This window comes from Chenopodium quinoa, unplaced genomic scaffold (assembly GCF_001683475.1).
Source record: "Chenopodium quinoa cultivar QQ74 unplaced genomic scaffold, ASM168347v1, whole genome shotgun sequence".
Classification (NCBI taxonomy): Eukaryota; Viridiplantae; Streptophyta; class Magnoliopsida; order Caryophyllales; family Amaranthaceae; genus Chenopodium; species Chenopodium quinoa.
Window position 1 is genome coordinate 3868510 of NW_018742770.1, and position 11547 is coordinate 3880056.

General features: G+C 36.0%; 2 protein-coding genes across 2 annotated transcripts; both read left to right on the top strand.

The window, feature by feature from the left end:
* Window positions 1–43: 43 nt before the first annotated feature.
* LOC110724800 (pentatricopeptide repeat-containing protein At3g20730-like) lies at window positions 44–5202 on the top strand. Its single transcript, XM_021904264.1, has 4 exons — window positions 44–1144; window positions 1234–2451; window positions 2612–2699; window positions 3436–5202. Exons 1-2 carry the CDS (start codon window positions 493–495, stop codon window positions 2307–2309), a joined length of 1728 nt encoding a protein of 575 aa, XP_021759956.1. The 5' UTR covers window positions 44–492; the 3' UTR covers window positions 2310–2451; window positions 2612–2699; window positions 3436–5202.
* An 804-nt stretch (window positions 5203–6006) lies between these two features.
* Window positions 6007–11483, top strand: LOC110724799 (RNA polymerase sigma factor sigB-like). Its single transcript, XM_021904263.1, has 7 exons — window positions 6007–6459; window positions 6781–6971; window positions 7933–8520; window positions 9639–9869; window positions 9990–10130; window positions 10499–10699; window positions 10799–11483. The coding sequence occupies exons 1-7, from the start codon at window positions 6363–6365 to the stop codon at window positions 11078–11080; spliced, it is 1731 nt and encodes a 576-aa protein (XP_021759955.1). The 5' UTR covers window positions 6007–6362; the 3' UTR covers window positions 11081–11483.
* Window positions 11484–11547: the final 64 nt, after the last annotated feature.

Here is an 11547-nt window from a genome sequence, read left to right on the forward strand (position 1 = left end):
AATAATGTATGTCCATTATGTAAACCATTGTAACCTCCTAGGCATTATTACTTTCCTAAGTAACCTCTTGTAACTCCTTTTAGCTTTATTGTTTCCACTTTGTAACTCTTCATTATTATGACTCTTCAGTGCTTTTGGAGAGTTACTATTTTCTCAAGTGTATATATATATAGGCATTGCCTAATGAAAAAATGAACTAAGATTAACATCTACATCTTCCACTTGTATTCTACTATTCTTTCTTTCTCGCTATTTTATAACATTGCCCTCTATAATTGTCAAAAATTTACTTCAAGTTACAATTGACTTCATTCTAAAAAAAAACCCTCTTACCTCCCCTGTATACTCCAACAGTCCAATCCTTCCAAATTGTTGCATATTTTCACGTACAATGCATAATGTTTCGTATATTTTATGCGTAATTTTGTCTAAACATTCAAGTTCCATACTTGAAACTTTAATGGAAAAACACTAGAATTAGAATTGCAAATCATGGGTAAATTATATGAAGCTCTCAGACCCATCTTCAGGAAGAACCCAGCTCCTTCAGAACCTTCATTTTACTTGAATTTGCTTCAACTGTGTATTGATGCAAAAGCAGGAATAGAAGGCCGTTTGATACATAAGTATCTTTTCCTTAATGGGATTGACTCAAATGTGGCTTTGAATAACAAAATGATCATATTCTATGCCAAAATTGGTGACATGAGGGATGCACGTAAGGTGTTTGATAAAATGCCTGAAAGAAATATTGTATCTTGGACTGCTTTGGTATCTGGGTACTCCCAAAATGGGTTCTTTAAGGATGCCCTTATGGTTTTTGAGAGTATGCATTATTCAGGTGTGAAAGGCAATCAGTTTACGTTTGGTAGTGCATTGAGGGCATGTACCAAGTTGATGTGTTTGAGAAGTGGGAAGCAAATTCAAGGGTGTTTGAAGAAGAGTAGGTTTGCTGGGAATTTGTTTGTACAGAGTGCATTGGTTGACCTGCATTCGAAGTGTGGGCGAATTGAGGATGCGAGTATTGTCTTTCAGATGATGTCTGAGAGGGATTTGGTCTGTTGGAATGCAATGATTGGTGGATTTGCAGTTCAAGGCTATGTAAATGATGCATTTCGAATGTTCTGGTCTATGATGAAAGAAGGTGAGGTGTTTAATCTTGTTTAGAGTATCAATTAGTTTTTGATTAGCAACTATTAAATCTGATATGTTTGCTGCCCTTGAAATTACTAGGTAAAATACCTGATTGCTTTACTTTTGGGAGCTTATTGAATGCATGTGCTCAAGGTAATAATCTTTCCAGAGTTTTCCAAATACATGGGCTTATTGTACAACATGGCTTCGGATTACATGAACTGCTGAGTAGACTGCTAATAGAGGCGTATGCAAATTGTGGAAGCACAAAGTATGCCTACTCTGTATTTAGGAGTATGATGGTAAAGGATCTAGTGTCTTACACTGCTATGATTGCTGGCTTTGCACATGACAGTGATCATCATATTGATGCTTTGAATCTCTTCGGTGAAGTATACCACAGTGGCATGATGCTAGATGGTTTTCTCCTCTGTACCATGTTTAGTGTGTGTTCTAATTCTTCTTTGTTGAACTTTGGTAGACAAATTCATGCTCTTGCACTTAAATATGTTCCTACTCAAGACGTGGTTATGGGCAATGCCCTTATCGATATGTATGCCAAATGTGGTGAGCTTAAGGAAGCCATTCGTGCTTTTGATCAAATGGAAGAAAAGAATGTCATTTCATGGTCATCTTTGATTGACGGATATGCCAAGCATGGCTATGGACACGAGGCAATGTCATTGTATAGGAAGATGGAATATGAGGGTCTCAAGCCGAATGATGTTACATTCTTGTCTCTTCTAGTTGCTTGTAGTCATGCAGGGTTAATTAGGGAAGGTTGGGAATGCTTTAATAATATGGTCGTCAATCATAACATTGCTCCAACTGAAAAACACTGTTCATGCATGATAGATGTGCTTGCACGAGGTGGTCAATTAGAGGAAGCTTTTTTTATAATGCAAAAGATGAATATTCAGCCAAATGAATTGCATTGGGGAGCTATACTTGGTGCTTCTAATGTCCATGGAGATATTTCTTTTGGCAAGTTAGCTGCAAAACACCTTTCCAATTTGGATACCAAAAATTCTTCTACTTATGTTGCTTTGGCTAATATATATGCTGCATCCGGGTTGTGGAATGATTCTTGGGGTACACATAAATTAATGGAGGAAAATAAACTGAAGAAGAATCCTGGTTACAGCCTTGACTTTTCCCAAAAGAAGGATCTGTAGTGGTTAACTGGTGAAAACAAACAGAACTTGCATATGTCAACGATGAGTTATGATCAAGAACCGGGCAACACTTATATGAATCTTTGGTTCAAATGTAAGATCATGCTTTTGCACAGATAGCATTTGCATTTGCCAGATCGAGGTGCTTGCTCTATCTTCTCAATATTGTTTTCCCATTGCATTACCCTTCCTTTGAGCCCTGTCTCAGAGTGTTATGTTTTTATTTTAAATTTAAGGCATTTGAATCTATTTATCATTCTTGGAAAATGGAAATTATGAAATCCATTTTTTTTTTAACTCAGGACATCATACGAGGAGTGATGAATTGAGGAGCTAAATATGGCTGACGTGGGAGGACAATATTAATCTCACCTTCGATATATACCAAAGGTAATATCCAGCCTTGTTTTTTCTGAATGAGTAAAAGCTCATATATGCATGACAAAAAAAACATAGTGGACATTTTTATTGTTGCAAATTTTGACATCAAACAGCATATTTTTATTGTCTGGAGCTGGACGAAACTTGACATCAAACAGCATATTTAGGTCTATAAGAGAAAACTGTGGCCGAAAGGTTCCTTTGTTGCCTCTGCATCCAATCCAATTCCCTCCCTTTGAATAAAAGCAGAAGAGTTCTGGCAGTTCCATTATGTTAGTAAGGGAAAATCAAGAGATTGTGTCCCATATTCCTCCCAAAAACTATTTTTTTTTTCCTTAATCATACCCTATGATGGCTGCTCTTTGTCTTTTGGGTCATAGGAAGGCCAACCCAAGCAAAAGTTATTCCACTACAGTAAGGCATGACTTTTAATACCTTAATATCAACTACATAACTCTCTGGATAGACAAATACCCTTAATGGCCTTAGGTAAGTAAGCTTGCAAAATTAAATTTTCAGACAAGGATCAGCTAGCTGCAAGCCAACATGGCAACAAGCAGTTTTGTTGGCCTCACAGCATAGGCATTTTTGGACCTTTCCCTAGTGATCAGCTCCTGGCATCGAACTGCATAATAGTTGTGGGCTGAAATCATCTGTCCTTTGAAAGCATCAATATGACAATTTTAGAGTCTCTCTAAAGGAAATTTGGCTTAATTCCTGGGTTCCAACTTCCAACATCCTACAGGTTCATACTGTACCTTGGATGGCAGTCAAGAGTCTGCCTTTAACAAAGAAGCCTACCCACACTGAGTGACAAAGCTTGAAAAAGGCTCCTATCGTTGACAGAACCATCCAGGTTAAGCTTCCTACAACCAGGGCTTGGAGGTTGAGTTGTGTAGCTGATAATATGAAGAGTCTGTGCCATGTGTGTTCATCTTTGTCATATGCTAAGTGGAAGCTGCTGTGCATGCTTTGGACTTTGGCTGGCTGTATGGTGCTTGTTGATCAACACCGCTGGAATTAATAGCAGATCAGTGGCATAATTGCTCAGTCAATTCAATTACATTGTTACTATTTATTCCGCTGTTGCTTTGTCAGACACGAAGGTTATATGATACGAAGTATAATTCTAGCTATTATGTTTCTGGAGCCCTATGTAATATTTATGTTTCATTTTTATGGATCAATTCAAGAATGTTGCAGTGCTTGAGGATTAAGCCATGTTAAGATGTAAATGTTATGGTAAGTGATTTGGAGTATGGATGGGTAAATAATATGCTCTAATTCTTTTGTATGATTCTTGTAGAACATTTATTCTTTATAAATGTGGTATAGTTAATCTACGTTAAAAGTGAAGTTATAGATGCTAATTTGGACAAAAGTGAATTTAGGGCTCTCTACTTCTTATGTACAAACAATAATCACTTTTTATTGTCATTTTATCTTGTTAAGCTATTAGTCTATTATTGTAAATAGAAAGAAAGAATTGATCAAATTACATTTTGAAAATATCCCCTAAATCTAAGAATGTCATACAACTAGTTTTGATTAATTTGAGGTTTTTTTATTTTTTTTAATTATATTTAAATTATGTAAGTTCATATATTTTTTTTTTGACACACATGTAATTTCATTAAATTATTGTTAACTTGTATTGAATTAAAATCTCATTCCCTATTTTCATTTGTATCTATGACCCTATGATTTTTTTGTTTTGGTGTTCTACACCGTTTCACCCTTTTGGCTAATCCGAATTCGGGGATCAGTTCTGGATGGTTAGGTGGTCGGGTCTAAATCTACCGCAAGTGTACGGGTCAATTACAGTAAATATAGGGTGAGCAAGGTATCGTATCCACAAGGAGGTCTACTCAAGTACCAAATTAAGAAACTAGAATATTATTTAGACGACGAAAATATGAGAAAAGTAGTACTAAACTATAAACGATTAAGGCTTGCAAACTAATAAAACGATAGACAATAATAAGAAGTAGTTCTAGGTTTCAGGTTTCGCCAATTACTCTCTATAATGAAATTAAACTAACGGCAAGGTTGAACATATATAATATAACAATGATCGAATTACCAATAGTATGTAATCTCCTCTTCCAAGGTAGAAAACACATATTTAAATCATGTCTACTTTCGTAATAACAACAATTGAAATAAACTCATTAAGAATAGGAATTCAAAAAGACCACCCCAAGTGTATAACTATTCCTAAAATTATACACTTGACGTTTGATAATCTCACGAACTAGTATTGAAATTTCACTTCCGCCAATAATCCAATACCTTAAACATACAATCAATTGGCCAGATTAAGAGTACGAATTAAAACAAGATTATCAAATTGCAATTATATAAATCAAACCCAAACAAAGTAATTCAATTCATTGATAGATAATAAAGGACTACATCCCTAACCTAGAACAAACGAAATTAGCTAGACATGGAAATCAAGAGAACACAACTAATTAATGAAGAGTCAATACTAAACATATAAAATCAAGCAAAAACCAGTCAATTGCATAAAATTCAGTCACGGCTCTCGCGAGGTGCTGCTGCTCCGTCCTTAATCTCCGGCTGCTCTTCGTCTCTTCGTGTGTGAGTGATACCCCCTTCTGCTTCGTGGCTGCTCTTCTATATCAGTGAGTTTTTTGAGGGTTTTTCGTGGGTTTGCCTCTTGCTGCCGCCGCTACTTTCTTTTGGAAGTTTGAGGTAATGGGTTTTCAACCCACTTTCATTCTTTCTTTGGTGAAGTGTATCACGTTAGGAAGTCAAGTGGGCTTTCTTTGTTTAATTATTTTATTTTGCTCCATTTCACTTAACTAATGAACATTGACTTGAGCTCCTTTCCCTAAAATAATAAAAATAGATTATGCTCATTATAATTATCAATTGGAAAACATATTAAAATACAAGGGAATCAAATTCATTGATTAATTCTTAAAACGAGCTTATTATGAGTATAATTCACTAAATCGAGTATTACAATTTAAAATCTCATAATAAGACAACAAAGCATTATAATTTTATAAATTATACTCTAAAATAGCATTAAAATGATACAATAAAGTATATAAAATATTGACTTATCATTAGGTTCTAGTCCCCTCCCAATTGTTGTTGCGGGGGATCGAACACGGGTCCTCCTTACCAAGTGTAGTCCCAATCACCACTACACCAACAATCAATTGGTACTCAAATCCTATGAATAATTTATGCTAAAATAATATCCACTTGGGTCAACTTCAGATGATGCGTTCGAATAGAGCTTGAATTTGATATTTCAAAATATACATCAATTCGATCTCCAAAAGTGATTTAAGAAAATCTTGTTCAACTCTTGTTGTTGGCCAACCTCTTGCATCATTTGTAAATCTCACCTAAGAACTCTTTGTTTAATCCAATTCCAAATCAAAAATTACCTAAATTTCTACACCTTTGTGGGCCAATGGCGGGAGTTTATTTTCCTAAACCAATACCAAAAAAAAAAAGAAAAAAAAAGTGGGGTTTTCTTTGTCATTTGTGGTTACTCGTTGGTTGCACTCTCTCTCCGATTTCCTTATCCATTGCTCCTTTCTTCTTCCCACTCAAACTTCTCTGCAACTATATCTATGAAAACCCACCGCCATTAATAGATTTTGAAGAACAACGAAGAAGAAGAAGAAGATGACATGTTTATTGCCGCAATTCAAATGTCAACCTGACACTTTCTCTATTACCTCCATTCTTCATCCTCCTTCTGCTTCTTCTGCATCTTCCCTCTGTATGTTTTTCATCCTTTTTAAATATCATGATTTTAACTTAAAAAGGTTTAATTTTGATTACCCTTTTCAATTTTATTGCCTAAAGTTTTAAACTTTTTGATTAGAGTTTACTAATTCTTGTATACTTTTATGCTGATTAATGTGTAATTTGATTAATTTGTTTATTACCCATTTGAAGCATGTATTGAATTTTAGTACTAGAATTATCTTAATTTCAATTTTGCTCGATTTTCTGTCTTTTTTATTGTTCTGAGGTCAATGTGATGAGGGTATAGAGTTAAGAAGTTGTGATTTTGATTGTTATTATGTGATATTGGCAGTGAGAAATAGAGATTCGGTCTGTTTTCGCACACAATGTGCGGTGTCTACTCCACCAGCACCAACAGCAGCAGCAGAAACTGCTGTATTTGATGTTGAGAAGCTGCGCTTGTCTTATGTTGAATCTAATTCCAATTCACTTTCTGCATATGCACATGCCAATTTTTCGAGCACTTTGGGCTCTCCAGCTGAGGTCAGAACTCATTAATCTTTGCATTATTGTGTGTTTGAATGATGGGATTTCGAGGGAAGGCGAGGGAAGGGAGATTCCAGGGATGTGAGGATCTATTTTTTCGATTGTTTCGATATACATTGGTGTAGTCTGTAGGGCAGGTAATTTAAGGAATGTAGGATCATATTTAGAAAATGTGAGTAAGATCCTCGCGTCCCCTTTCCTTCCTTTGGTAATTGTTTCGCAAACATAGTGTTGATCATGTTCTAGTTTTTTTCTAGTTATACCTAACTGAAATTCAGTTTTAAGAATATGCAATTTTTGGCTATACTGGTTTACATCAGGTCATTATGTTTCCATTCTTATCTTTGGTTGCATTTACTTGCTATATTGTGTTATTTGGATTGTTGTTGTATGTTTTTTTTGTAATAAATAAAAGGGAATTAGAAGGTATGATGAATGTTGAGGGTTGTATGCATATTGATGAGGTTTAGGCATGCTCACTAATGTGCAAACTGTATCATTTCATTCAACTGATGAGTTTTTAGATCCACAAGTAGACTGAAAACCTTTTGATTTTGGGGCAATATGACACTCTGACTCCTTCTGAGGGACAAGTGTCATACATCTTATGATCACATCCGAGTGCCTGAGTATCCGGCATGGAGACTTTGGATTAGAATAACAGCCCAGGTGTAGTGTGCAACAATTCAAGATATGGGTAACGATAACTTAATGTATTGTAAAAAAATTTCTTCCCCCCACATGTGGCTTTAGGAATCACAGTAAATGGAATGTTATTACTGCTGTTTTTATTGCTTTTGTAATGAAGGTGAAGCAACGTGCTCTATCAAAAAGCCGCTCATTTTCTGGAGGTTTTTTTTTTATTTTTTTTATTTTTTTTATTTTTCCCCTCGTAAAGAAATGAAACCTATACATATGCATCTTTAACTAGTAAACCATTTTCTGTATTCATCGTCAGGCAAAGTATGATACTGCATTGGCAGCTAAGGTACTGATTGAAAATGAAGAAGCTGTTATTGCCGCCGCTGCTGCTGAAGCAGTTACCTTGGCAAGGGCAGCAGCCAAATTTGCAAAGGATGCCGCACAAATGGCTGTTAACAGTCAACCAAAGAAACCAGAGTCTAAGCCTGAAGGTCAATCACTTCATTTTAATGGTGCTCAACTTTTAGAAAGTGAACAATTATGTAATGTCAGAAACTTTGAGGGTGCTGGCACTACTCTTAGAGAAAGTGACCTCATGGAGCACCCTGTTTCTGAACCTGCTGACATTGAGCCAACAAGTGAGGAGCTTCAACTCCTAGAAGCAGAACTTGTTGAGAGCATTGCTGTTAGGTCAACACGCCAAGGAGAGAGAAAGGCCAGGAGAGATAAGGCTGCAGAGAAGGCTGCATCTAATGTTGTTTCTGTCAAGGTGGGGAATGGCCGCAGAAAGCGCACATCCGTGCAGGAAGTGGACTATTCTGATCCATTGCGTTACATAAGAGGCACTGGCTCCTCTAAGCTTCTTACATCTTCTGAAGAGCTGGAGTTGTCAGCAGGAATTCAGGTATGTCTAATCTTTTTGTTATATAAATGTGGTCTATATGACCAAATGTCATGCGTATGAGCTAGTAAACTTTCTTCTCTTGAGAGTTCATATGAGGAAATGGAAGATTATAGTCAGAGCAGGTTAAGAAAATTATCAGTTTTGTTCAATTTTTTTAGGTATTCTTTCATTGATCTCATATAGCAGGTGATCCTTAAAACATTATTATATCACAGAACATACAGGAAAATGCTTAAGATGTGGTTATGCTTATCTTAAGAATATGCTGTCTTGTGTAGGAAGCATATGTCTTCCATGCTTTCATGTTTGAACGAAATCTGAGGGCCCTTTGATAACATCCTTGAATATTGGTCCTTTTTTTTTTGTAAAGGCAGATAACATAGAAATAATAGTAAAAAACAAAAACCGAAGTAGAAAATCACCCATAATATGCAGTTCTTAAGAGATCCAAATCATTAAATGAACCCTCCTCAAATGTTCAAATTTTCGCATGTGAGATTATGGATTATGTCTTTCAGTACCTCCATTCCTTTCTGGCTGTTGCACTTTTGCTAACTTGTGCTTTTTTCCTATTTTGGCAAACCTTTTTTACTTGAACTCCACTTACAAGATTTACAACTCTCTTTTTCTTACAGAAACCTCACAACACATCTCTCATTTTGTACATTCCCCACTTTCGACAATGTGCACTCTTTTCTACTTTTTTTGGTTTCTGTTGCTACTATATAACTCTAATTATCATTTAGGAAATGAGGTAGTGTTACATATTTGGGATCCTCTGTGGTTTGGGCCTCTTGTCAATTGATGTTGACGGCTGTCAGCTGGCCCTATATAAAGTCCTTGTTGTGAAGGACTTTAATTGTTAAATAGCAGATAATAAAAATCCAGTTTGTGTGAACAAAATGTATCTGTGTAGAAATATCATATTCCTACAAAACTCAAGGATGTATACAATTCAAATTTCTTTGGTCCTCTGTTAATGACCTAAGTTAATGTACAAATTTGAGTTGAGAGTTTGTATCCAAAGTCAACATCGATGAGTTTTAAGAGCACATGACATTGCTCGGCTCTTGTATTTGGCTATATAAACTGACATCAGCAGTTATCAACTATTTCAGGATTTGCTCAAACTAGAAAGGCTGCATAAAGAACTGATAGAAAAATTTGCGGAGGAGCCATCATTTATGCAGTGGGCTGCTGCAGCAGGTGTTGATCAGAGGACTTTGAGGAAGCGTCTAAACCATGGTAGATTTTGTAAAGATAAAATGATTAAAAGCAACGTAAGGCTTGTGATATCAATTGCCAAAAATTATCAAGGATCTGGAATGAATCTTCAAGATCTTGTTCAGGTTTATGGCCTTTCTGCCCTCTTGTCCACCTACATCGACCTAAAATTTGCAAGATTATTTCTTGTTATTCTCAACTTGTTATTGCATGTGACCTATGAAAGTAAATTTATTGACTTGCAGGAAGGATGTAGAGGCCTTGTTAGAGGTGCAGAAAAGTTTGATGCCTCCAAAGGGTTTAAGTTCTCAACGTATGCTCACTGGTGGATAAAACAGGCAGTTCGAAAATCTCTTTCTGATCAGTCAAGGACTATCCGCCTTCCAGTAAGTGCTCTTTACATCCCTTTCCCTTATTGATCGAAAAATCTGGTTGCAGTCTCCTAGACATGTCTTTGACCATTATATAATTATATGCTTGGTATAAACAAAGATCATAGTAGATAAAAAACATTACACATCGAAATGAATCTAAGACCCATGGGTTGTTTTTTTTTTTTTTTTTTTTTTTTTTTTTTTTTTTTCCGTTTGTTATAATCAGACCTTTCTTGGGGGGGGGGGTGGCTAGTGTTTCATTGTACAAGGGATGAAGGGGGCTTAAGTTAACATGACTCTGAATTATCATTTTTGTCTCGCATATATTGTTTTACAAGGCTGTAAGTAAGTGTGTTTTCATGTTTTGATTGTAAATGCAGTTTCACATGGTTGAGGCAACTTATAGAGTAAAAGAAGCTCGGAAACAGCTGTATAGTGAAAATGGAAAACAACCTGAAAATGAGGCAGTTGCAGAGGCTGCAGGGCTTTCAATGAAGAGGCTAAATGCAGTGCTAATGACTCCTAAGGCTCCTAGGTCTTTAGACCAGAAAATTGGTTTCAATATGAATCTTAAACCTTCGGTATGCATCATTTCTCCATCTTTCTTCTATCCCATGCAATTCAACTCTTTTATTTCATTCATGGCTTCAAGTCCTGACTCCTTGTGGATTGCTCTCCAGGAAGTAATTGCAGACCCTGAAGCAGAAACTTCTGAGGATTTGTTGACTAAGCAGTTCATGAGGCAAGATCTCGAGAAGGTCTTGGACACATTGACTCCAAGAGAAAAGCAGGTGGTAAGGTGGAGATTTGGATTGGAAGATGGAAGAATGAAGACACTACAAGAGATTGGTGAGCTGATGAGTGTCAGTAGGGAAAGGATTAGACAAATTGAGTCGTCTGCATTTAGGAAGCTTCAGAATAAGAAGAGAACAAAAAATTTGCAACAATACATGTTCTTATAAGATCCAAGAAGCTGAAGTTTAAATTCAAAATCTCTGCCACTGTATGTTACATCTTGTTTTTATTTTCTCATTCACGCTTAATTGAGTTAGAGAGCCCTTATTTCCTTTTTCTCATTTTCTATATTAGGGAGGAAAAAAGGGGGCTAGTGGTAATGATGTATGTGGCAAATTGGGGAACTACAATGTTCATATATGGTACAAAGGTCATTTTCTGCCCCAATTGTGGAAGTGTAGCAGATTTGATACTGAATTTAGGGCTAAACAAAGGAATGATACATGTAACAAGGACTTTATCTGAAACCATCATTCATTGAGGTGTATCAAATTTGTACATTTACTTGTGAAATACTCAAATTGAGGCATTGAGCCAATGCAATATCTCAATGCAGCTCTTTTCCATTGATATTACAAAATTGAGTTGTGTAAGATAACTCAAAATTTAAAAATTGAATATTCAGCTATTGATT

Bases quoted from the DNA above. Each gene is read 5' to 3' on its own strand.
- LOC110724799 (XM_021904263.1), top strand. From the start codon at position 6,363: ATGACATGTTTATTGCCGCAATTCAAATGTCAACCTGACACTTTCTCT. The intron at 6,460-6,780 runs GTATGTTTTTCA...TGATATTGGCAG, and splicing joins TTCTTCTGCATCTTCCCTCT to TGAGAAATAGAGATTCGGTC. The intron at 8,521-9,638 runs GTATGTCTAATC...CAACTATTTCAG, and splicing joins AGTTGTCAGCAGGAATTCAG to GATTTGCTCAAACTAGAAAG.
- LOC110724800 (XM_021904264.1), top strand. From the start codon at position 493: ATGGGTAAATTATATGAAGCTCTCAGACCCATCTTCAGGAAGAACCCA. The intron at 1,145-1,233 runs GTGAGGTGTTTA...TGAAATTACTAG, and splicing joins CTGGTCTATGATGAAAGAAG to GTAAAATACCTGATTGCTTT.